The 26,589-nt window shown below is 36.5% G+C and overlaps 1 protein-coding gene across 2 annotated transcripts in view; it reads right to left on the reverse strand.

Annotated features, from left to right (window-relative positions):
• The window catches only part of RELN (reelin), a 555,021-nt gene that overhangs the window by 264,275 nt on the left and 264,157 nt on the right, over positions 1-26,589 (reverse strand). For both annotated transcript variants that reach the window (XM_081535825.1, XM_081535826.1), the window contains exons 7-8: positions 12,611-12,707; positions 6,901-6,952 (exon numbers count right to left, since the gene is read on the reverse strand). In XM_081535825.1, coding sequence (XP_081391951.1) covers positions 6,901-6,952; positions 12,611-12,707 — 149 coding nt within the window. The remainder of the gene's footprint in view (positions 1-6,900; positions 6,953-12,610; positions 12,708-26,589) is intronic.

A 26,589-nucleotide genomic window follows, 5' to 3' on the forward strand; every position in this document is an offset into this window, starting at 1 on the left:
TGTTTGTTAGCCATCTGTATGCCTTCTTTAGAGAAATGTCTTTTAAGGTCTTTTCCCCACTTTTTGATTGGGTTGTTTGTTTTTCTGGTATTGAGTTGTATGAGCTGCTTCTATATTTTCGGAATTAATCCTTTGTCAGTTGTTTCATTTGCTACTATTTTCTCCCATTCTGAGGGTTGTCTTTTCACCTTGCTTATACCTGACCTGTTTCTTGAGAAACCTGTATGCAGGTCAGGAAGCAACACTTAGAATTGGACATGGAACAACAGATTGGTTCCAAATAGGAAAAGGAGTACGTCAAGGCTGTATATTGTCACCCTGCTTATTTAACTTATATGCACAGAACATCATGAGAAATGCTGGGCTGGATGGAGCACAAGCTGGAATTAAGACTGCCGGGAGAAATATCAATAACCTCAGATATACAGATGACACCATCCTTATGGCAGAAAGTGAAGAAGAACTAAAGAGCCTCTTGATGAAGGTGAAAGAGGAGAGTGAAAAAGTTGGCTTAAAGCTCAACGTTCAGAAAACTAAGATCATGGCATCTGGTCCCATCACTTCATGGCAGATAGATGGGGAAACAGTGGAAACAGTGGCTGACTTTATTTTTCTGGCCTCAAAATCACTGCAGATGGTGACTGCAGCCATGAAATTAAGAGACGCTTACTCCTCGGAAGGAAAGTTATGACCAACCTAGACAGCATATTAAAAAGCAGAGACATTACTTTGCCAACAAAGGTCCATCTAGTCAAGGCTATGGTTTTTCCAGTAGTCATGCGTGGATGTGAGGGTTGGACTATAAAGAAAGCTGAGCACCGAAGAATTGGTGCTTTTGAACTGTGGTGTTGGAGAAGACTCTTGAGAGTCCCTTGGACTGCAAGAAGATCCAACCAGTCCATCCTAAAGGAGATCAGTCCTGTGTGTACATTGGAAGAACTGATGTTGAAGTCGAAACTCCAATACTTTGGCCACTTGACACAAAGAGCTGACTCATTTAAAAAGACCCTGATGCTGGGAAGGATTGAAGGCAGGAGGAGAAGGGGACGACAGAGGATGAGATGGTTGGATGGCATCACCAACTCAATGGATATGAGTTTGGGTAAACTCCGGGAGTGGTGATGGACAGGGAGGCCTGGTGTGCTGCAGTTCATGGGGTCTCAAAGAGTCGGACACGACTGAGCGACTGAACTGAACTGAGAGTTTCCTCTATTGTGCAAAAGCTTTTAAGTTTAATCAGGTTCCACTTGTTTACTTTTGTTTTTATTTCCATTACTCTAGGAGGTGGGTCATAGAGGATCTTGCTTTGATTTAAATTGGTCTTTTACATCTACATTCCCTAAAAAGATCAACTCCAGGATGAAGAAGTAGGACAACCTGAATTAAAATCAATTCCAAACTTTAATTATTAAATAGATAACACAGAAGTGTTCCATATATAAATATTTCAATTTTTGTGTGAATATAGATTGCTGAAAATTTAAAAATCAAGTAATAAACCTTATTTAATATCTTTTATATCCAAGAATCTTAAACTCAAATAAAGCATGTATTTCACATTAAAAGCATGTGTTAAGCTACTTTCACCTTAAAACTTGCTCAACTTCTGTTTTTATTTATATATGTTTTAATCTCAAGTCACTACAGATTTTGTTAGCCTCATACTCAAAGAGTCCCATGTTTCCAGAAGAGGTTTTCACAATTTCATAATAAATTCCCCAAGGTCTTTCTTACCCAGCAAAATAACTCTTGGGAAAAAAAAAAAGAGCTGGATTTAGGAAAACATCTCAGGAAGTAGACAGAGGAAATAAGCAATAATTTCTACCAAAATATGAGAAGGCTCAATTTCTCCTCCTTCCGAATTAGCTCTTCCAAGAACTGAGGGAGAGTTTACTGAATCAAGCTCTGAGTAATTAATATGTTTGTGAATCAGGCTTCAGGGAAAAACTTCTTCCCTTATGCTAAATGCAATATAATACCTCTTATAAGTGGCATTTTATTCATTACATCTATTTGAGAAAGAGCTCTTTTCCTCTACAAAGCAATCTTCCAATTCAGCATTGAGTACCTCTAACTTTGTGATTTTCTAGTTTTTATTTTTCAAACTACAAAATGAGTAGTAACTCTCATTAATCCAGAGACACTGTAGCATGTACAGTACATATGAGAATAATGCAGACCTAAAGACATTTTCATATCTTAATCTGTAAATATAAAACATTCATGACATAGTGCCTTTCCTTTGTTTGAGGTGATTAAAAACAAACAAAAAAGCAGTAAAAAAAAAAACAACCCCAAACCACAAACACACACAAACACCTGTGTGCGTGTGTGCATGCTAAGTCACTTCAGTCATGTCCAACTCTTTGTGACTCTATGGACTGTAGCCTGCCAGGCTCCTCTACCCATGGGATTCTCCAGGCAAGAATGCTGGAATGGGTTGCCATGCCCTCCTCCAGAGGCTCTTCCCGATTCCGGGATCAAATCTACAACGCCTGCATTGCCGGTGGATTCTTTAGCACTGAGCCACCAGGGAAGCCCAAACACATACCTACAAAACCCCAAATCTTTAGGATATTCATAAAACCAAAGAAAAAAGGTACCAACTTTATAAATTATGAACAAATAAAAGATTCTAGCTAGTTCATTAATAACAAACTGATTAAACACATGGATATATATTTTTTGTCTACTGGCTTCACTAAAAGCACAGTTTATTGGTGATTCTCTGTTTTCTTCTGGATTTTCTTTTCCATTGATTGAGGTCTTCAGATCACCTCCCCCAAATCTCTTGGCGTGAAATGTCTGTATCACATCAATTTAGCACTTGGTTACATAATATTACAGATGTCTCTGTAATAGTTACTTGTCACTCAGGCAAGAAATATTTATGAGCATCTTCTAATTTTGAGTCCCTACGGCTGAGGGGCTAGGGCTGAGAATAACATGATGGACATGACAGATACACCTCCCAAGCCAAAAAGTTCTTCATGATGTATATTTTTAAAATGTTTTACCTTCAATCCCCATTAGCCAACAGATTCTATTAATCTGGAAAAAGAGCTGGGCTAAATTGAACAAGTATATTCTCTGGCAAGTATATTCTTTTACTCTTGCTGAATAAATCAATGTAGATTTATATTAAGGAAGGGACAAGTCCATTCTTAACACAAGTGATCTTTCTTAAGAAAGATCACACATATTAAGAATTTCATTATATTTCTTTATTGCTTAAGAGAGAAAGAGGTAACTTTTCTGACCTCTACTGCCTATTGAAAATTTCCAGCTGATGAACATGAACTCTTCAGATGGACACAACTATATGCTACATTGCTCATAGCCTTACTTAGCCAGTCTTCCTGTTCCAGGAAGGAACTCAGTTTCCCATTTTATGCCTTGCTTACGTCACTCTACCTCCTCAACTGGAAAAACTTCGTCCTTTCCAATGACTCATGTTGTTGACTTTCAGGAACTCTCCTGAGAAGCCTTCCTGAATTTCTCTACTCTGCAGGACCTAACACCAGAGGGACCTGTACATGTTCATCTACGTTTACAACAATCTGGCAGTTCTCTAGAGGTTGCATGCTCCATATGCATCTGAAGCCTTCTACCACATCACTAAGCACTGTAAAATGTTGTTTTCTCATTTTTTTGTCTTTCCATAGTCAACATTAACCTAGAAAAGCCTAAGGAGACAGCAAATATTAAGTGAAATTCTGTTAAATGAATAATGAATCCAAAGCTCTACTAGAACTTCCCCTGGACCCAGGATCCTGCTTGGGAAAACAGAGTTTGGAGGAACCTGTAAAATAATGGTTTGCAAGGGCATCATCTCAAATTTTTCTTCCTGTCTCAGAGGAAATCTAAAGGAAACAGGTAAATGCCCCTAAGGCTACAACCATAAATTCCACCAGTTGAATCTAATGAATCAAGTGAGGATTGTAGCAGATCGATGCCTAGCACAGAAATGGATATGAGATCTTTCACTGGAATGGAAAAATGAAAAGTTGTTCTAAGAATATTTTAGGACATCTTTCAAGACAATTTAGCTATTGATAACCTGGTAAATTTCAACTTCAGGACTGTGTTTTCAGGATGCTTTAACTTAAAAATTCATTTGGTGAAGATAGTCTGTAATCTGTGTGTGTGTGTGTGTGCGTGTGTGCACATACTTAGAAAGATACACTGGCATAGCATTGGTGCTAATAATTGACATGACAAGAGTTTATTAAGACACCCCTTAGTAATTAAAGACAAGGTACTTGGGACTCTCTTGGATAATGCTTATGATGTAATTAAAAATGTTTACAAGAGCAATATAAAAATATCAAGGCAATAATTTATTCAGTTGTGGTTGTATAGCCAAAATTTATTATTGAGGCCATAAATAATGACAGAATCCCCTAGAAAATGGTCTATATTATATCTGAATCATCACAATATAAAATTAAAATTTAACATCCCAGAGGACTTCTTAAGAAGTGACTTTAAATCTGACTGACCATATTTAACCATACTATTAGAACATATTTGGAAAGTTTCACATGACACAAATAAATATAAACGTTGAACTGTGTACATACTGTGTTTTTTATAGCACACTTAATAAAAATTTTGAACAGAATATAAATGCAATGCTACTAGGCTGAGGTTTCTACTTTGGTATTTGGTTACTGTGGGGCTTGTAAAACGCAGGATGAATATATACAATTATGCTGCTGCTGCTGCTGCTGCTGCTGCTAAGTCGCTTCAGTCGTGTCCGACTCTGTGCGACCCTATGGACAGCAGCCCACCAGGTTCCTCTGTCCATGGGATTCTCTAGGCAAGAAGACTGGAGTGGGTTGCCATTTCCTTCTCCAAGTCATTAAGCAGTAAATTATAATTTATTTAACTAAATATTTTGTCTTATTCCCATACAATGGCATGTTAAAATTTCACTTTTGATTCTAAACATACTAAAAAACACCGAAGTGTATCTTTTTAGTTAAAAACTTGACATACCTATCTATCTATCCATCTTTTTGTAATTCCCTGATTCTGTTACTCTTCCAGTCTTCTAGCCTAGGATTCAAATCCATGCTTTTTATAATACAAGCAACACTCTGGCCCACTGGGCTATAGACCTCTGACTTGTGAAGAAATCAATGATTCTTGCCAAGTTACATTTTCTGGGTCTAGTCTCAAGTCTTTGGGCATGGTGCTTGTTCTGGGCTTTGGGTCTCAGGCAACAAACTCTTTATTCTCTGATAAACATTCCTTTCTCAGCTACTGAAAGGTGAGAAAATGAATCTATGCTGGCTCAAAAGTATACTCCTTACTATTTACAAAAAAAGATCTTTTTTTCCTTTAAGGAGGGATAATTTAATTGGTGCTGGATCTCTGCTACCTTGAATAAAGTTTAAATATAGTAGAATTGTGAGCATATATTTTAAAAGAGGATTCTCTTTTGTTCTTTAAATGCTTAAAGATAATATCTGAAATTAATATATTATTAATAAATGCTCAGACTATTGATAAATAAAAAAAAATCTAGCTTATATTTTGTAATAGTAGTATAATGAATTTAAACACATTTGTTCTGGTTAAGAATCTCTAAGTTACACTAGCCTATCATGCTACAATTGAAAAAAATTCTGCTTTTGTAGCACTACAACTTCAAAAAAATGAGCTCTTTTTTCTGATTATAGAAGTATTATATGCTCATTATAGAAAATTTATTATACACTTGCTAATAGATCAAAAAACCTTCCTACTAAAACCTTATTGTTTTGTTTTTGTTAATGCTTTCCTTACAACCACATAAGGACTTCTGAGTAGTTTGTAAATTGTTGGAGGTAATGCTATCAATGTGAGAAGAGAAGAGTCCAAATTGTACACAAGCAGGTTCACAGTATACCTAACAGAACTGACAGGGGGCAACCTGAGGAAAAAATGACAACTACATGACTTAAAGAAAATTGCTCTTAGGAAATCAACTACAGTGGGCTGCAAGAACACTGTTCTGCAATTAGGACTAGAAGCATAGTGAGAGAAACAGTTCTTTCACTAGTGGTGGAGCCCCAAAGATATGACAGTGAAGATGGTCGAAAGTGGAGGGTGCTATCTCAGAGGCATGGCTGTCAGCAGTCCCCATGTCATGGGGAGAGGCCAGGAGGTGTCCATGTTATAAAACCAAGACCAAAAACTAGCCCCCATCTAGAAGGCAATATCTTTCTTTACTTAGAATATTCCCTTTGGAAACACACATGTTATTTATTAATATACAACTTCGAAAATTCAAATGGAAAATAATATAATAGATAGCAAAACTATACACACTTGTCCAAAAGATAACCTTATTTTACTGAATGCTTTGTGTAGAAATTTTTAGCTCTAATACAAAGCACCTAAAAGAAATATTGCTAGATAGTCATTTTTAAATTATTAGTGTCTGAATTAATTAAACATAGATTACTTATGTCAAACATGAAGCCTCAGTTGGTTTCTCTCAGCCATAAATAAATTATCTTTTCTACTACCATTCAGTAAGAATGCAGGAAATTTAATGGATTTCAATCTTAATCTGAGAAAAACATTATTAGTAAGTTCATTCTGTGTAATATAATAATCCAGTACATTCAAAATCCACATGTAACTACCTTTAAAATGTTTTAGATTATCTGGATTGTTTTTACATACCACTCGCTGCCAGAGAGAAGTGAAAACAGCATTTAAATTTTTTTTTTATTTCACTTTAAAAATGTTTTAAATTATTTACTGCAGTGTTAGGCATTACTGACAGCAGTGTTAAGACTTACTCTTCTCTAAATCTAAAAGCATTTGGCACCATAATCCTGCTGGAACACTATGATTAAAATAAACATTTCCAAGTTAAATTGCTTAATTGATAACAACACTTACCAATGGAAAACTGGAGGACAGAAGCTGTTGTTGTATTAAGGCCTGTGGTAATCTAGAAAAAGGAATATACCAAAATCAGACAAGATAGAGAGCAGGAGAGAGGCAAAGATTCAGGAGGAGGAAGAGTGAAAATTAAGAGGATGGGAAGGAGCCATAAACAAAGGTTATATTTATCCAGTGATTAGCTTGTTTCTGTCAATATGTTTTGTGTTTCTCTGCGAGATCCTCACTTAGGCACTCCTAGTACATTTCTCAGGGTCTTGTTTAAAACTCTTCTTAGTGTAATTTACCAGGCACTTAACACAGCCCCCTCTACTCACCGCACCCTTCTCTCATTCCTCATCAATAGGCCTGGGGCCCATAAAAATGTCATTAAAAATTGACCAAACAAAAACTGGGACCAAAATTAAAACAAATGAGAAGAGTAGGAATATTTTGAAAAGTAAATAAAATTACAACAGGTAAAAGATGCAGAATTTCTTTGGAGGATGATAAAAATGTTCTAAAATTGATTGTGGTAATGGCTGTATAATTTTGTGATTAAGGTGAAAACCTTGAATTGTATACTTTAAATGAATGAATTGTAGAGTATGAGGATTATTTTTCAATAAAACTGTTACCCCCTCCCCCAAATAATCAAATTATAGGGGTAGAAATACTCTTCCAACACATTGCTATTATTTTCCTTTAGTTTCATGAAAAAGCATGCCTAAATAGCTTTCCCCTTTCTGGAAAAGGAATGCTACTGCTACTGCTAAGTCACTTCAGTCGTGTCCGACTCTGTGCGACCCCACAGAGGCAGCCAACCAGGCTCTGCCGTCCCTGGGATTCTCCAGGCAAGAATACTGCAGTGGGTTGCCATTTCCTTCTCCAGTGAATGAAAGGGAAAAGTGAAAGTGAAGTCGCTCAGTCGTGTCCGACTCTTAGCGACCCCATGGACTGTAGCCTACCAGGCTCCTCCATCCATGGGATTTTCCAGGCAAGGGTACTGGAGTGGGGTGCCATTGCCTTCTCTGGAAAAGGAATGGTACCTTATTTAATTTTAAATAAATTAAAATTTAAAAAATATTTATTTTTTAAATTCATTTGTTCAGTCACTCATTCATTCATTCTATGGAGCAGTTACTTTGACCCATACCAGCTCAAGTAAGGTGAGAAATAAGGTTCTCATTTTCTTTCAGTTCTCATTTTCAGTGACTCTTGTTGGGTTTCTGATCCCATGAGCTAAGGTATGGGATGCCTCCCATGACTGCACCCAATAAAATAGGAAGTGGATAACTGTGTTTTAAACATGAGTTTAGGAGTAGTCTTCTTAAATATCATAATAATACTCTTGGACTTTGTAGCCCCCGTACGATGGAGTCCACCATGGCAGAAGGGTTAAGAGATACCCAGTTCATGAATCACTGTGGGAACTGGTGGGCAGTGAATAAGCTTCTTGAAGCGCCAGAATTCAGCTGAGATGTGAATATCAAAAGGTCGAATTGTGCTTTCCATTTCTACAACACAATTTGGAAAGTGGTGTTAGAGTGTATGTTTTAGTTATGTGGCTTTAAAATTCATGAAGAAACAGAAAAGGTAACAAATGGGAGGGGAAGAGAGACCGTTTTATAAGTTGTCTAGGTATCGGTATGGGTATCAGCTCCTAATTTATTTTTACCATTGCAAGAATCACTGGTGTCAGGGTATCAGATGAAATTCTCTATTTAAATCTTTCATTATCACAGGTTATTTAAGAGAAAACTGGCCCACCATGTCCAGAATTCTGTTTCCTATTCCCTTCCTCTCACCAGAGTCATTAGAGAAAAATGCACCAATAGAACTTTCTTTAGATAACAAAATTACTAGTTCCTTTTCAAGATTTCTTTAAAGGAGGTTAGCATACATTTGGTCCTGTCCGAAATGTCCAAAAGACATTTGGTCCACTACAAAAAGTCCATAATATTTGGTTGTGTCCTAAACCATTTAACGTAGACCAAACAAGCTCATGGACATTTTGGATAGACTAAATCTCAAGGACCTTTTGGTATCTACCAAATGTTTCAGAGACCAAATGTCTCATGGATGCCTTGGACAGAACCAAATGCCCTACAAGGTTAAAAGAAATCTGTTTTTTCCCTCTCCCATAACTTTTAGAGTAACTACTTACCCTCAGGGGTTTCTACTTGGAAAATTTGATCTTAAAGTCCAAAGAGGCACATGGAAATTTTTAAAATTTTTCACAAAAATTGAATGAATGCTCTTTTCCTCCTCTGATTTTATGTAACTGAGTAATTCCCAGATGCATTATAAAACACTCCTGAATGTAAGTTCTTTGAAACAATGCTATGGCATTATATAAGCTAAAAGCACCATGGTTATTGCTATTGCTAGTGCATTAAATATATGAGAGAGTCTTTGATACTTATCCTGAGGGTGTAAAAAATGATGCTTGTGTCACCTGGATGATCAAGTTTCACAGCTGTGACCTCTGCTAGCAAACAGTAAATCACTTGAATTAGTGCCAAATTTCAAATTACATGTGCTAACTGAGGGTGACCCTAGACTTTGATTAGTCATTGATTCCATTTTTTTGTTTTCTTCACCAGGGAAGCTAAGGACTGTTGGAATGATTGACTCTCATTCCTTTACCTTGACCCAATTTAGTTTATTAGTAAAATTGTCAGCTATAAGAAAGGATAGGAAAGATGAAGAGAAAAAAAAAAAAAAACAAACCAATAAAGCACTGCCTATAAAATCTATTCACCTATATTTACATTTGGGTATTATAAATTATTTATTATTCTTGAGTTCAAATACATAATTTCAGTCTGCAAAGTTATTACATCAGCCATTCTGAAAACTAAAGGACCTCTTAAAGAGATTTTGATGATTTATTACAGCGACTATGAACATCAGAAAGAGGACTTTTTCACTACCAAATCTCACTGTTCTTAAATTATCAAATAAACTCCAAATTATAGAAAATTAGTATGTTCACTAAATGAATCTGAAGAATTCACTGCAGGCTGAAGCTGTTCATTTTACACTTCTTCCCTACAAATTTTTACTGAATTTAATCCTGTTTTAGCCCAAACTCCTCATTGTAACTAAAACACATTTCCAAATAAGAGAGAAAAATTGAGTAAATAATTTATTTTTTTTAAAATGGAGAATAACATAACAAATTTTATTTTAAGCTCTGAGAGAGCACATTTTCTCTTAGAGGAGTGGGTAAATGAATTCCTCATTACCTTCAGTTCAGACTAGCAAAATGAATCAAGTTAGCACCCTCCCCTGAAATGTGGAGACTTCACTGAGGAAATGGAACACGTGAGGCTTGTGCAGCAGAGCAGCAGTGGGAACACAAATGCCCGTGTGGTAGCAGATACCTCCTCTCACAGGCTTTGGCTTTTATTGAAATGAAATGGTCATTTGACTAAATTCACAAAATGGAAATGCTCTTTTAGGCATTTTAAAAGATAAGGCCTACCAAGGTTCTTTGCCTTGATCTATGGTTCTTTGTTTCACAATTTCAGTAAGAACTGGCTTTATGAAAAATTTTAAAGTATACATATCTACTTTTAAAAGTGATATTTGGGGGCTGATAACTTTCATCAGTTCTCACGCACAACAGTCTTTACTGGATTCAGTTTTGAAGTACTGTGCAAATATTTGAATTTTAGTGGATAATAGCATGTTAACTGACAACTGAATTTGTCACTTTTCTTTTGATTGATCTTTCTTCTGTAAACACGACTTGGATACAATATATATTTTTGCTCCTGGGATACCAATACAGTATAAAAATAACTGGAAACTGGAAGTTGCTAGTGTATAAAATGTAGATGTCGTTCTTATCTTTGTTAATGAATCTTCATTTTGTTCCCTTTGAGTCTACAATACAACTCATATTAGGGAAATACTTATGATGTAAATATAAATCTATGTTTTTATACAGATACAACATAAATGTTTTTTCATTTCTTGGGTGAAGATAATTATTTTGAATATTTTCCTTCTTGGTTGAAAAGCTAATCTTATATTAATTATATAACACAATTCAAAACTAGCCCACTGTGCATATAAACTCTAATAGTCGATATACTGGAATATAGTGAAACTATCAGAATTAAATATACATGGAATCAAATAAACTAGATACTTCAGTTTCTATGCTACAGAAATATGAATTTTGGCATTATATCCTTATATATGTTTATTTCTCATTAATTAGAAACAAAAAAGAACTTGCCAAGTATTTCCTGAAATATTACCGAATGGGGAGGACATTCTAAAATGGGCATTTATTCTAAGCTCAATTAACTATGACAAAAATTTAATTTTGTTTTAAGGTTTATAGATAATTAATTCAGTCATGGTACATTATTTAAGATGTACTAGCAAATCTATTTTTTTCAAGAAGACTTTCACTACAGAGTCACATTTGTTTTCCAGGAATATTATAACACCTTGTAAGACTTGAATTATGAGCACCTATTATTTTAATTTGCATCCAATTAATTCTGTTTGTGTTCTAATTTCAACTAAAAACTCTTCAATTTATCAACGTTCTGAAGCTCGTATGTTTAATAAATTACATTTATCTATTGCCATGAAAGGGGTATTCAAGCAGCATAAAATAAGAACCATGTTATAAAAATTAATTGACTTTCACAATTTGACAACTAAATCTTCCTTTAATTACCTAGCTACATTTTTTTCCTCCTTTTCAAGGTGTAAGGCAGTCTTTTGGCCACTTTTAAATTCAATGAATTTGAAACATAATGTATGATGGAGGGGTGAAAAATACAACTTGTTACTAAAAGCTCCATGATAAGGAAGATGTGGGAGAAAAAAGGAGAGGCATTGAAACTCAAGTTGAAAGGCAAAGGATAAGAGATGCTGCAGAAAGAACATTAGCTGCAAAGAAACTGAGCTTGAAGTATAAGACAACAATTAGCTTTTTCAAGAAAAAGAATACATCCTTTCTCAAGAATGTGAAATGAATGTAGTCTTGGTGCCAGAAAGAAGTACCACGTGACAATAAAAGGCTCATTAGTCATATTTGATGGCTAGTGATTTTATTGCTTTCAATTTTAGAATGCTCACGTTGCATTTTACACATGATCCAAGGACTTATTTTTGACAAACAAAGTTTAATCATCTAAATTAAAGTAACCTACTATCAAACAATTTGGCATAAACCAAACTTTTTTAAGAACTGGTTTATTTAGTCTGCTCTTTCACTTTAAATATTTCATTAAAGCTTCTAGGTGATTAGGAAACAAAGTGTAAAAATAATGTGATAAAATTGCTCATCTAACATTTTTTGATTGCAAGGAGATAAGAAGTATAAAAGTAAAGCTTTATACAAGGACTTATAAAGTAACAAATTATGTATATATTATATATACAATACCTGTCTTTTGTATGTATCATATGTCATGCATGTCATACCTATATTTTTAAAAAGCCATATAATCATATCATGTGGCATGTTTAATGAGATCCATTGATGCTGCCAATTTTTTTACTAAATTCTTTATTTTTTACATTTGAAAATAAACTAAAACCACTCCTCCTAATTTTGAGATATTTGCAATAGGACTCATAAGTAATACTGCACATTTTAATCTGAATTGGAATTGAGTAGGAAAACCTTTGTTGCCAAAACACCTCAGTAAAGACAACGTATTTGGAATAATGTACATAAATAGCACATACTTACCAATTCTCTTGGGCCATATGGCTCACAGAAGGTGACAGCATTGCCATGCATAATTGCACCACACTGTTCTCCAGTCTCACAGTTGTTACATTCCACCCTATGGGAACACAGAACACAACCTCAGTCTGTGAACTAAGTAGCACAGAGTGCTTTATCATTCAAAAGATGTAATAGATATTGTTATTCAGTTGAAATCAACATTTTCAGGTAGGTAATGGTATTTTGTATTGTGACAAGTTAAGGAAGCATAAAAATAGAAAGACTTGAAGTTCAATCCTAGTTCTCTCAGTTACTTGCACTGGAGGTTAATTTAACTTCCCGAAGTTTCAGTTTTCTCATCTGTAATATGAAAATAATAATACTGAACTAAATACCACATAGTTATCATGAGGATTAAATGAGAGAATGTATATAAAACACAGGGTACAGAACTAATCTTATAGTAGGCACTTAATAGCAGCAGTTAGTATTATTATCAATTATTACATAACGTACTATGTTCAATACAAGTATTTTGGTAATATTAAAGATAAGCAAAGTTATATACACTTATATAATGAACTAAAACCATATATCTCTGAAATCAAAAGGTGTTTTACAAATTTAAACCTTTCTCTTTTGAATTATGATTAACATCAATGTTTAAAATAATTGTCCTCAAATAGATTTGCAGGTCTACAAAGTATACCACGCAAAAAATAATGGAATCATATTGTATTTAATTCACATAATAATATGAAATAAATACAAATTCTAATCCAAGCAAATTTTGGATACTGAGTTAATGTTAAACTTGCAAATAATTTACTTAGTTGCGTTCCTTATTATTATGAAGTGGCTAATAACATCTTAGAACAGAATTTCAAAATTAAATATATTCATGTCTTCAGTATAAATTGACAATACGAATATTGTGGATTTGACTTTGCATATTTACAGTAACATTTATAATGCTCTGGCATTATGATATTTCAACCTACAATCATTCCATGTAGAAAGACTGAGCTATGTTTCCTTAGTCTGAATCTCAAAGTACATGAGAGCTGTATTTCATGCAGAAAGGACATTTCCAAAGACTTTTACATTCTAGGTGCTAAACATTGTGGACAGGGCACTATGCCCTTTGTTTTTAAAGATTGTTGTATCAGGCCCTTTCAGTTGTTTGCTAATCTCAGAGAAAAGAAGGAGCAGGAAGTCCTATTCAAATAGGAAGAAGACAAAGGTATGAAAAGATACCACAAAGCTCATAAAGCCAAGAGGCAGAAGCACAATAAGTAAAAACTCGGCAAATAAATAGACATATTTCCTATATGTGTATTGTATGGAAAAAATATTCTAATCTTTTGAGCTGTATTCCCACACAAAGAAGATCAACAATGTCAAGAAGCTTTGAGTTTTTAAGGATAAACAGAGAACAACTTCTGACATGGAATTTTAAACAGCAGTATCTCATATTTTAGTAGATTGAAATCTTTGCTTGATTACTGTAAAGAAAGATTCTAATAAAACGTCCTTTATGTTAGAAGAGACATAGTAGTAGCTTCATGGTGCAACGAATATGTCTCTTGTTCACCATTTTATGCTTGGTATGATGTGAAAAGTGAAAGTCACTCAGTCGTGTCCACTTTTTGGGACCCCACGGACTGTATAGTCCATGGAATTCTCCAGGCCAGAATGCTGGAGTGGGTAGCCTTTCCCTTCTCCAGGGGATCTTTCCAACCCAGGGATCGAACCCATGTCTACCGCATTGCAGGCAGAATGTTTAGCAGCTGAGCCACAAGGGAAACACAAGAATCCTGGAGTGGGTAGCCCATTCCTTCTCCAGCAGATGTTCCTGACCTAGGAATTGAACCGGGGTCTCCTGTATCGCAGGCGGATTCTTTAGCAACTAGCTATCAGGGAAGCCCTAACGCTTGAGGTCTAAAGCACTTCAAATAGAGCCTGGTACACTTCAAACAGAGCAAGCATGATACAAGTGTTAGCATAAGTTTTAACTATTTTTATTATGGATTTCCAACATTTTCATCCAAAACAGGTATGTTAGGTTTTTTTTCCCCCTCACAGCAAATCTGTTACATGAACTTTTTACTACTGTTTTTCTATTCTTGAAACTATACATTAATTTTTCCCAAGGAGTGTGATTTTGAAGTACAGAGAAGTAGCATCAAAATCATAGTGGGCGCTCTTAATGATAGATGAGGATTATTTGTCCTCCACGGCATTGTGAAATGACTCAGAAGAAAAATGAGCTTTGTCAGAGAGAAATTAAAAGACTCTTCAACCCTCACATGGACTATCTGCCATTTTCCTCAAGTAATTCTAAACTAAAAGCATCACTGTTGGTGTGAAGTCCGAGGCCTGATATTTGAATTCTCAAAGCAATCATTCTATCTATAAATATTGATCAGCAGTTCCCAAATCAACTGTATATCAGGAAAATAATATCTGTATAAACACATGTATTTCAAATCCCCATCACCCACAGTTTAGATTAAATAGGATTCAGATGTAGCCTAGATATCTGTATATTGTTTAAAGATGATTCTAGTATAGGTAGCCTATAGCCTGGCACTAGGGAACCAGTGAATAGACAGTAGATGTTTGATGTATTTGGAGAACCACTTCTATTTTGTGGAATAACAGGAGTTAAAAAAAACAAAACACACAAAAAAGGCAATCAGTTACAGCATTCTCCCCACTTGGCTCAACAAACCCTGTGGACCTTTTTCTTCCTTGATGTGCTTTATAGCTCCAGAAACTTAAAATTAACAAAGGCATTGGTACCCGGTTGAATCTTAAAGATCTTGAAATACCAGCTATTACTCACTGAATTGTTGCTACCTGGAGGCACAATGGCTTCACCAAGGACTGATGAAACAAATCTGTTAGCTTCCTGTCAAGGTCTTTTAAATGCCCTTTACTTGAATTTCTCACAGTATGACTGGGTTTGTCAACATAATCTATTGTAAGTTATTTTGAAGACATATCCCTCTGGGTAGTCAAATTCAATCCACTCTTAGCTGCCAATGGGATATTTACTCATTTATCATTCAGTAATTCATTCTTAAAATTAACAAACTTGTGCTAGGAACCTACAGGTACTGTGATGAGCTTTAGTGGTACAAAGACCAAGAAAAGTGTTATTTACTTCTAACATTTAAACTGTAGTTTCTCAACTGAATTTGTTCAAGAAAATGATGGGTTCTGTAAAGTAAGGTAACATATTCTTCAGAGATTGATGGAAAGAGGAAGTTTTAAATAATTTCAGTTAAACAGATTTTTGTTTTTCATTTTAAAAAGGAATGTGACCTTCCAAACTAAGGATTAGAAACGAATTGCTTCTCTGCTTTAAAGTAATACTGAATATTTCTCTAGTCTAAGAAACTCCCCCCCTTTCTTTTTATCAATATGAAAAACAGAACATAAGAATCTGACAAATACCATGGCACATCATATGAATCGAAATATACTCTCATGAAGAGTATGATTAAAAGACATTTTAAGGGAAATGCTTGCTATCCCCAAAGACCATGCAAAGCCTGAATTTATTGAGCTCTCTCTGAATCTATTTATCACATGCTTAGGTACCACATGAATCTTATCTATTACTAGAGTTCACAGATCATTAGGCATTCAAGTTGGAGGGCATCTGAAGTATCACCGAGTTTCATTACCCCCTCATTTTATAAATGATAGAATGAGACTAGAGGCCAGTTTTCCTGATTCCTTGTCCAATATTCTTCCCACTCCACTCTAATGCAGCCAGGAAGAGAAAAGAACTCCAATTCTACAAAAATCATGTGCATTTCAAAAATGTTTGTCATCATTTTTGCTATCAGAGTTCATCTGGAAAACCTAGTGTCTTTTCTTGAAAGTTGTTTTTTTTCATTTATAGGATAAGGGATTTTGCTTTGCTAATACAAACGTACAAAAATAAAAGAAATGTCATGGACTTCATAGAAAATGTTTAGAATGAATTTACTGGACTAAAGTACATAAGCAAATTCAATATTCCTTTGGTCATGTACATCCTTAGATAATTCATCCCTATTTTACATACACATTACCATACTACCATTTTTCCACTAATAAAACCAAAAAGGAATCAGTAAGGATGAAGGCAGGTTGACCAACACATGTAGGGTTAAACTGTAAACATAAAAGAAAAAGAATGCTTTGAGCCAAGATTTGGTGTTCACTCTAACAAGCTCCTTGGCAGTTTGAAACTTGTTATTTTGGTGTCAATACTCCGTTGTTGTTTTTTTATTATTATTATTATTATTTAGGTGGCTGTTTTTGTTTAGAAATTATATGCAGTGTGCATTTGTGCTGTAGAGAGCACACTTCTGAAGGTATAATTAGGTTTTTAATCCTGACTTTAAAATTATTAGGCTGGAAAACGTGCCAAAGTCCCTGTTAAGGAGGCACAGAGGAAGCTGGCGTGAAATGTCCCCGGAGTCCCTGCGGTCCCCATGTCCTACAGAGACTCACACAGGACTTTTAGGACACCGGAAAGGGGAGGAGGATTAAAGAGAAACTTGGGCTCCATTGAACAGAGATTTATGAATGGTTGGTGGTGACATCATCCTGATAACAATAAATAAATAACTGAAATACTATTTTCTCAAGAGCAGTCTAATTACATGGCTCATTCTTCTTTTTAGATCAGAGTGAAATCACTCAGCCTTTAGTCAGTCACTCCACTGAAACAAGTTAATCATCTGGAAACTCATTGACAATCAGTTATCAAATTCTCATTTGGGATACATGCTGTTTGTCCCCAAGACTGGGGGACATTGTATTATCTCTCTGTAATTTATTGCCTCTAAAGGAGGCAATGTCTGGTATTCTATGAGTCAGAATTGTCTATTCACCAGCATTTCTGAACAGAGATATTAAAATACTTTTAATATTTGATCTGGTTATAAAATGTACTTTAAAAATGGAAAGAGAAAAGAGACATCTCTTATAATTTTCTGACCCAAAGATAACAAGTCTGTTCCCCCAGGTACAGCTCATACTGCATGTGCTGATAATCTAATGTGTAAGCTTGAAAGGCAAGGTCAGATCAGGGACTGGTGAATCCATCAAAGTAAACAGGACCCTGTCGGCCATCTGGGAGCTGGACAGTCAGCTGACTTCATTTGGAGACACTGGAGCTCCTTTTTTGACCATATTTTATAGCAAAGAGATGATGTTTTAGAGTAAAAAGGCATGACTATTTACTTATGAGAGACCGCGCTTAAAAAAAAGAAAAACCCTCAAGGAATTCTCTTCTCTTTGTAAATATGGAATATTTTTAGAAAAACAGTAAGGAAAGTTCACTCTGTAAGATTGAGAATAATATCACCTTCAACAATGTCATGACTTTTTTTTCTAAGGAACTAACACATGCTCTAAATGTGAAAATGACAAACTTCATTTATAGTTCATTCTTTCTCATTACTTCTCACTGAGGAAGGTAAGAGAACTCTTCCTATTCATCAGGGAGTTTAAAAATTTAATTTCTCCTTTGTTAATCGCTATAATGACAAATATTATTTGGATTAAAAATATTCCTTCTAATACCCTACTACTGCATGCAATATTCTGACCTCCTACTATGGTGAATTCTACTACATGCTGCTTGAGGAAATATTTTCTCATTTGTTTCAAATGTACTTGACATTTAATTCCATTGAGTGAGTTCTTATTTCTGTCATAAAAAACAGAGATTAAAGAAGGAAATAATAAGCTTCCAGATTCACACCTTATTTTAATATTAGGACACCTCCTGGTTAACCTTTCTATTGTAGATGAAGTTTTCCCCAGAGCAATTACATAAGGGTGTATATCAATAACCTCAGATATGCAGATGACACCACCCTTATGGCAGAAAGTGAAGAGGAACTAGAGAGCCTCTTGATGAAAGTGAAAGAGGAGAGTGAAAAAGTTGGCTTAAAGCTCAACATTCAGAAAACTAAGATCATGGCATCTGGTCCCATCACTTCATGGGAAATAGATGGGGAAACAGTAGAAACAGTGTCAGACTTTATTTTTGGGGGGTCCAAAATCACTGCAGATGGTGATTGCAGCCATGAAATAAAAAGATGCTTACTCCTTGGAAGGAAAGTTATAACCATCCTAGATAGCATATTTACAAGCAGAGACATTACTTTGCCAACAGAGGTCCGTCTAGTCAAGGCTATGGTTTTTCCAGTGGTCATGTATGGATGTGAGAATTGGACGGTGAAGAAAGCTGAGCACCGAAGAAATGATGCTTCTGAACTGTGGTGTTGGAGAAGACTCTTGAGAGTCCCTTGGACTGGAAGAAGATCCAACCAGTCCATTCTAGGGGAGATCAGTCCTGGGTGTTCATTGGAAGGACTGATGTTGAAGCTGAAACTCCAATACTTTGGCCACCTCATGCGAAGAGTTGACTCATTGGAAAAGACCCTAATGCTGGGAAGGACTGGGGGCAGGAGGAGAAGGGGACGACAGAGGATGAGATGGTTGGATGGCATCACCGACTCGATGGACATGGGTTTGGGTAGACTCCGGGAGTTGGTGATGGACAGGGAGGCCTGGCGTGCAAAGAGTCAGACACAACTGAGCGACTGAACTGAACTGAAGTGGAAGGAGGGGGAGGAAGCAAGAGAAAGAATGTTAGAGGAGAGTTTTATAATAAGAGAAAAAATTGCTAACAAAGGAGAAGAGAGAGTGAGAGATAGTAGAAAAAGGGGAGGTCAAGAAGATGAAGAGAAAAAGTAGAAAAAGATGCAGAGAAGATCAGAATATCGGGGGATTTCCCTGGTGGTCCAGTGGCTAAGACTCCTTGGATGCAATGCATGGGGCCTGGGTTTGGTCACTAGTCTGGGAACTAGATCCCACATGCTGCAACAAAAATCCTACATGCTGAAAAAGAAAATTAAAGATCCTGCCTGCCACAACTAAGACCCAATGCAGTCAAATAAATAATAAGTACATTTTTAAAAAAGATCAGAATGCTGGACCATTAAACCTTAAAACTGAATTATAATTCCACAACCCAAAGTACAGTGATATATTAAGGTTTTGGCAAAGGTAAGTCATCAGATAAAATATTATTTTGCAGACTTTTATTACCCATTCACAGTCTCCCTTTGTCACCAGCTCCTGAAAACTTATAAGGTATATGTTCCATGTCAAATAGGTAAGATGACATATTAGGTGATATGATTCCAAGTGGTCACCATTACAACAACAACAAGAGGCCCCTTGGAAATCCTTCAGCAGTGATGTGCAGAGCTTGATGCCCATGGTGAGTGCTTCCCTTCACCCATCAGGTCTTACAGGCTTACCACCCACAGGCCAGCTGTACATTGAACAACATGGATGTACTTTTATCTACTTTTTTTTTCCCCAGTGACACTGGTCATCAGACTTACTTTGTTCTGATTACCTAGAAACTACATTTATATTGTAGTTTTCACACTTGTCTACTAAATGGAGTCCCCTCTGCTCTTGTTTTCTATGAGGGCTCCAAGATACTAAGGAACTCTGAAGTAGTTTTACAGCTCACTTGACTTCTTTTATCTTACACGGGTTAAACTACTGATCACTGAATAAATAAAGATTCAGCTAGAATAACTCACCCGCATACTAAAATTTCAGTCGTTTTAGGGTCTTTGTTTAGATAATTATTTTTCTCAAAGAAAATAAACTTTAAAAAGCCAAATCACCAATCTTTTTGCTCCATTTCTGGGTAAGTGTTTCAGTAAATTAGTATTTTAAAGAGACTATCAGATGCAGCAGAGTCTATGATCTCAATTTCTTTAGTTCTGTAGTGTGATCTTTTTACATATAAAAATGGAAATGTTCTAGTCTTTTCTTGATTCAAGCAACTCTATGCAATGCCGGCCACAGTTTTAGCTTCCTTAGCTGTAAACTGTGGGGCTTTCTGTATGATAAGCCAATTGACAGAGGTCTTCATGTCCACAGGATCTGAGACAACTTCATTTGTGTCTCTCTTCTTGAGGTCTCATATCCCTGTTGGCATCGCAACTTACTTATCTAAGATGCTTCTTCTGATGAGTGACTCTTGTTCTTCCCTGATCTCTGCTGAACAGAACATCTCTGCTATTGTTACTGTGCTGGAGGGGAAACATCTGTTGTCTTCTAGTTGCTATTTATCTTCATGTTTTCTAACAGTCTCACATTTCCCACTAGAACGTCATAGCCTAGTGATATTATAGCTCTGGATGCCTTCTGTGATCTTCAGAAAACAAGCATTAAAGGGATAATCTGTAAGCCAAAACAAAGATTATTCCTGACTTTCTAATTGCTTAGAGGGTAAAGACATCTTTTAAGAAAACTTAAATTATTTTAAAAAATTTACTCACTTTTAAGTTCCTTTAACTTTCTCTCTCCATCTCTCTGAACTCTTTTTAACTCAAGTTATGAGTCATAAATGTCTCCTATTTCTTAACTTTTCTCACTTTTTAAAATTACTGTTGAAATTTTTTACTGAGGTAAATTTCCACACAGGGAAATACATGGATTTCAAGCTTTGACAAAGGTACACATCTATGTAACCCACACTCATAATACTATATATAATGTGTTAATCACCCCAGAAATTTCCTCATGCTCCTTCCCAGTCAATTCCGCATCCCTGAAACAATCACTAATTTCTAGCACTTTTGATAATATCACCTATTCTAGATTTCATGTAAGTAGAATCATACAGTAAGAATTATTTTGGATCTGGCTTCTTTCATTCGACATAATATTTTTGAAATTCAACCATGTTGTTTCAGCTATCAATAATTTATTCCTTTTTATTTCTGAATAGCATGCCACTGTATGAATGTATCACTATTTATCCATTCCCCTGTTTATGGGTACCTGGGATGTTACTAGTTTTTTGCTACTAGGTGTAGTTCTTTTTAATTAAAAAAAAATCAAGATTTCTCACCATTCATATGTAATACTGACAGTGTTTATATAATACTAAAATAATTTATAAAAAGAAACTATAAAAAAGGTAGTTGAGACACAAGTAGAATATGCTTAAGTGAAATGTTGAGATAGAGTGTATTTGTAGGTCTTTCCTTTCCTTCTAAATTTAGTTATAAGAGGTTTTCCTTCCTTTTTTTTTTTTTTTTTTTTCTTTTTGGCTATAGGGTTGTCTCTATTGGAACAAGACTCTACTGATCCATTTCCATCATCAGGAGTGTAATTACACTGAACACACTTGATAATGGAGAACTGTCAACAGTGCTGGTAAGTCAGTGTTGCTTTATCCACATTCTTTCTCTCACTCTCTTGGGTTCAATGGTACATTTGACCTGACGAGGTTATTGGTGTGATCCAGAGGTCTACCTGCATGTGGCCCAGCATCAGGGCAAAGTTAAGGTGGAAAAGCCTCACTCTCATCAAGCCTGAGGTGTCACTATATTCCCATGAAAAGGTTTTGCTGTTCTCTTCGCTTGTAACTTTACTTCTCATTTTTTATTCAAACAAAGCAAACAGAAATGGCTGAGAGAATGTGAGATAAAAGGCCACTTCTCTGGCAGCGCCATAGGGAGACCCCCTTTGGGGGTCAAAGCATAGGAGGACTCTATACTCTGCATCTCAGGGAGGCAGAAAGACCACAGTGGCATGACAGCACAGAAGAGCATCACAGAGACATTCACAGCCCAGGCCCAGGAGCAGTTAGCAGTTGTCATGCCTTCAAGCAGGGATCAAATGGAGCAATCGTCATGAAGGAGTGAGTGATTAGGACAGGTAAGAAGGCTACCTGTGTGGACCAGTCACCAAAAACTAGATGAGACAGGGAGGATTCAGTGGATATCTGTAGGAGCAGAGGACTGGGGAATAAGAGGTGTGCCCCCACCCTTGCCTTTGAACTAATAAGTTCTCTGATATTTAGCTACAACACCAGAAAAATGGGAGAAGGGAAGCTAAAGTTGATCAAAATTAAGTTTTCACTATTGGTAGAAGGGACACAATGAAAAGAAATTAAGTTGAGTTAAAAAAAGAATAAATAAAGTTTTATTTCTCTGATACCCAATTTTGTGGACAGAATTCATAACTGTGACACTTGTGTAAGCCTAAACAATTTCTGGAAGGACTGACAGAAACTGGTAACAGTTGATGCCTCTAGAGAGAAGGAATATAGATCTAGTGTGGGAAGAAGGTTTATTTTTATTATTTTTAATATTATCGAAATTTTAACTAAGTACATTAATTAATTTTAAAATAAAATCTAATATTTAAACTAAGCAGAGAGACAGATTCAATACTGAGTTGATGTAAAAAAGTTTCTTGGTTCTATCCAATCACAGTCATACACTTGGAATAATAACTTGGCTGGTACGTTCATTCATTATAATAGTAATATCATTTTATGCTCCTTGTTTTTTGTGTACATTCATTTGTAAAAGAGATAAGAAATTTAGATATCAAGAATAATATGAAATGAAGTGGGAAAAAAAGTTGATTTCACTAGATGAAGTCAATGGAAGCAAATAAAGTGTGAGTGACTAAATATAAGCTGATCTCTCTCCCCATCATTGCACAGATGGGACTGTAGTTTCTTAATTCTTCCTTTTGCTTGTCCTTAAAAAATTGCAAGTCAAATAATGCACATGATGATTTTCAAACTCCATGGAAGAAACATGCTCAGAAAAACAGAGTGCTTTTCTCTTGCGACAAATTACTGAGTGATATATTGAGCCTTGGGAATTTGCCCCAAAGCAGTACACCTTCAGCTTCTTTCTATCTGGTGGTGTGTGCCAATGGCATAAAGTTATGGGTTGTCAGTAAGGATTCCCCTTCCTGGTTTTCACAAAGCTGCTCAGTGGCTTCTAATTGGGGTAAAGAAAATCAAAGACAATATCATAAGGGACAAAACTTGCATGTCAATATGTATACCAAGAAAACAGATTTTGGGAGAGTGAAACTGCCTGGTAGTGGTGGTGGTTTAGTTGCCAAGTCGTGTCTGACTCTTTGCAACGCCATGAACTGTAGCCCTCCAGGGACTCTGTCCATGGGATTCTCCAGGCAAGAATACTGGAGTGGGCTGCCATTTTCTTCTCCAGGGGTCCTGGGTCTCCTGCAATGCAGTTGGATTCTTTACCAACTGAGCCACCAGGGAAGCCGGAAAACTGCCTATGTTGGTCCAAAGCAAGAGAGAGCTTTGTTATGTTATTGGAAATACCTCACTGGAATATCTGATTGTATTGGTTTTTAACTTTAGGGAGCTTATGTCTACTTTAAGGGGGGTTAAGATATTTAACACTCTTTGTTTCTCCCTTCTCTATAATTCTACTGTATTTTCATTAATATATATTATATAATATAGATATATTTAATTTGAAGTCTGTTTTTGATCTGAATACAGTAAGGGAAGACTTGGGGACTCATTTACATAAATTGACTGAAGAATATTTTAACAATAATGATTTGGGATCATATCTGAGCTCAAGGGGAGGCAAGTAGACCAACATGCAACTATACCATAGGAGGAAGAAGGAAAGAGAAGGAAGGAGGGAGACAAAAAAGTAGAGTAGGAGACAGAGAATAAGAGAGGGAAAGAGGGAACTGATTCGTATTAGCAGCAACAATACATTAGGAGATGCGCCAGACCTTTTCAGGTTCATCAAACTTTAAAACAATGGTGTTAGGAAAATACTCGACTCACTTTTATTGACAAGAAATGTGGCTCAGAGAGGTAAAGCAAGCTTTGTACTATTCTCAGATACCCAGCTGGCAAGTTCAGTTTAGTCGCTCAGTCGTGTCCGACTCTCTGCGACCCCATGAACTGCAACACGGCAGTCTTCTCTGTCCATCACCAACTCCTGGAGTCTACCCAAACACATGTTCATCGAGTCAGTGATGCCATCCAACCATCTCATCCTCTGTCGTCCCCTTCTCCTCCCGCCCCCAATCCTACCCAGCATTAGGGTCTTTTCCAATGAGTCAACTCTTCGCATGAGGTGGCCAAAGTATTGGAGTTTCAGCTTCAACATCAGACCTTCCAGTGAACACCCAGGATTGACCTCTTTTAGGATGGATTGATTGGATCTCCTTGCAGTCCAAGGGACTCTCAAGAGTCTTCTCCAACACCACAGTTCAAAAGCATCAATTCTGCGGCGCTCAGCTTTCTTCACCGTCCAACTCTCACATCCATACATGACCACTGGAAAAACCATAGCCTTGACTAGACGGACTTTTGTTGGCAAAGTAATGTCTCTGCTTTTAAACATGCTATCTAGGTTGGCCATAACCTTCCTTCCAAGGAGTAAGCGTCTTTTAATTTCATGGCTGCAGTCACCATCAGCAGTGATTCTGGAGCCCAAAAAAGTAAAGTCTGACACTGTTTCCACTGTTTCCCCATCTATTTCCCATGGAGTGATGGGACCAGATGCCATGATCTTAGTTTTCTGAATGTTGAGCTTTAAGCCAACTTTTTCACTCTCCTCCTTCACCTTCATCAAGAGGCTCTTTAGTTCTTCTTCACTTTCTGCCATAAGGGTGGTGTCATCCGCATATCTGAGGTTATTGATATTTCTCCTGGCAATCTTGATTCCAGCTTGTGTTTCTTCCAGCCCAGCGTTTCTCATGATGCACTCTGCATATAAGTTAAATAAGCAGGGTGACAATATACAACCTTGATGTACTCCTTTTCCTATTTGGAACCAATCTGTTGTTCCATGTCCAGTTCTAACTGTTGCTTCTTGACCTGCATACAGGTTTCTCAAGAGACAGGTCAGATGGTCTGGTATTCCCATCTCTTTCAGAATTTTCCACAGTTTATTGTGATCCACACAGTCAAAGGCTTTGGCATAGTCAATAAAGCAGAAATAGATGTTTTTCTGGAACTCTCTTGCTTTTTCGATGATCCAGCGGATATTGGCAATTTGATCTCTGGTTCCTCTGCCTTTTCTAAAACCAGCTTGAACATCTGGAAGTTCACGGTTCACGTACTGCTGAAGCCTGGCTTGGAGAATTTTGAGGATTACTTTACTAGTGTGTGAGATGAGTGCAATTGTGCGGTAGTTTGAGCATTCTTTGGCATTGCCTTTCTTTGGTATTGGAACGAAAACTGACCTTTTCCAGTCCTGTGGCCACTGCTGAGTTTTCCAAATTTGCTGGCATATCGAGTGCAGCACTTTCACAGCATCACCTTTGAGGATTTGAAATAGCTCAACTGGAATTCCATCACCTCCACTAGCTTTGTTCGTAGTGATGCTTTCTAAGGCCCACTTGACTTCACATTCCAGGATGTCTGGCTCTAGGTGAGTGATCACACCATCGTGATTATCTGGGTCGTGAAGATCTTTTTTGTACAGTTCTTCTGTGTATTCTTGCCACCTCTTCTTAATATCTTCTGCTTCTGTTAGGTCCATCCCATTTCTGTCCTTTATCGAGCCTATCTTTGCCTGAAATGTTCCTTTGGTATCTCTAATTTTTTTGAAGAGGTCTCTAGCCTTTCCCAATCTGTTGTTTTCCTCTATTTGTTTGCACTGATCGCTGAGGAAGGCTTTCTTATCTCTCCTTGCTATTCTTTGGAACTCTGCATTCAGATGAGAATATCTTTCCTTTTCTCCTTTGCTTTTTGCTTCTCTTCTCTTCCCAGCTATCTGTAAGGCCTCCTCAGACAGCCATTTTGCTTTTTTGCATTTCTTTTCCATGGGGATTTTCTTGATCCCTGTCTCCTGTACAATGTCACGAATCTCTGTCCATAGTTCATCAGGCACTCTGTCTATCAGGTCTAGTCCCTTAAATCTATTTGTCACTTCCACTGTATACTCATAAGGGATTTGATCTAGGTCATACCTGAATGGTCTAGTGGTTTTCCCTACTTTCTTCAATTTAAGTCTGAATTTGGCAATAAGCAGTTCATGATCTGAGCCACAGTCTGCTCCTGGTCTTGTTTTTGCTGACTGTATAGACAAGTAGCTAGCTTGAAAGTCCACCCAGACAGACCTGATTTCAGAACCTCTGCCACTTAT

The sequence above is a fragment of the Giraffa tippelskirchi genome, chromosome 10 (assembly GCF_054371585.1).
Source record: "Giraffa tippelskirchi isolate mGirTip1 chromosome 10, T2T-mGirTip1v1.2.pri, whole genome shotgun sequence".
Taxonomy (NCBI): Eukaryota; Metazoa; Chordata; class Mammalia; order Artiodactyla; family Giraffidae; genus Giraffa; species Giraffa tippelskirchi.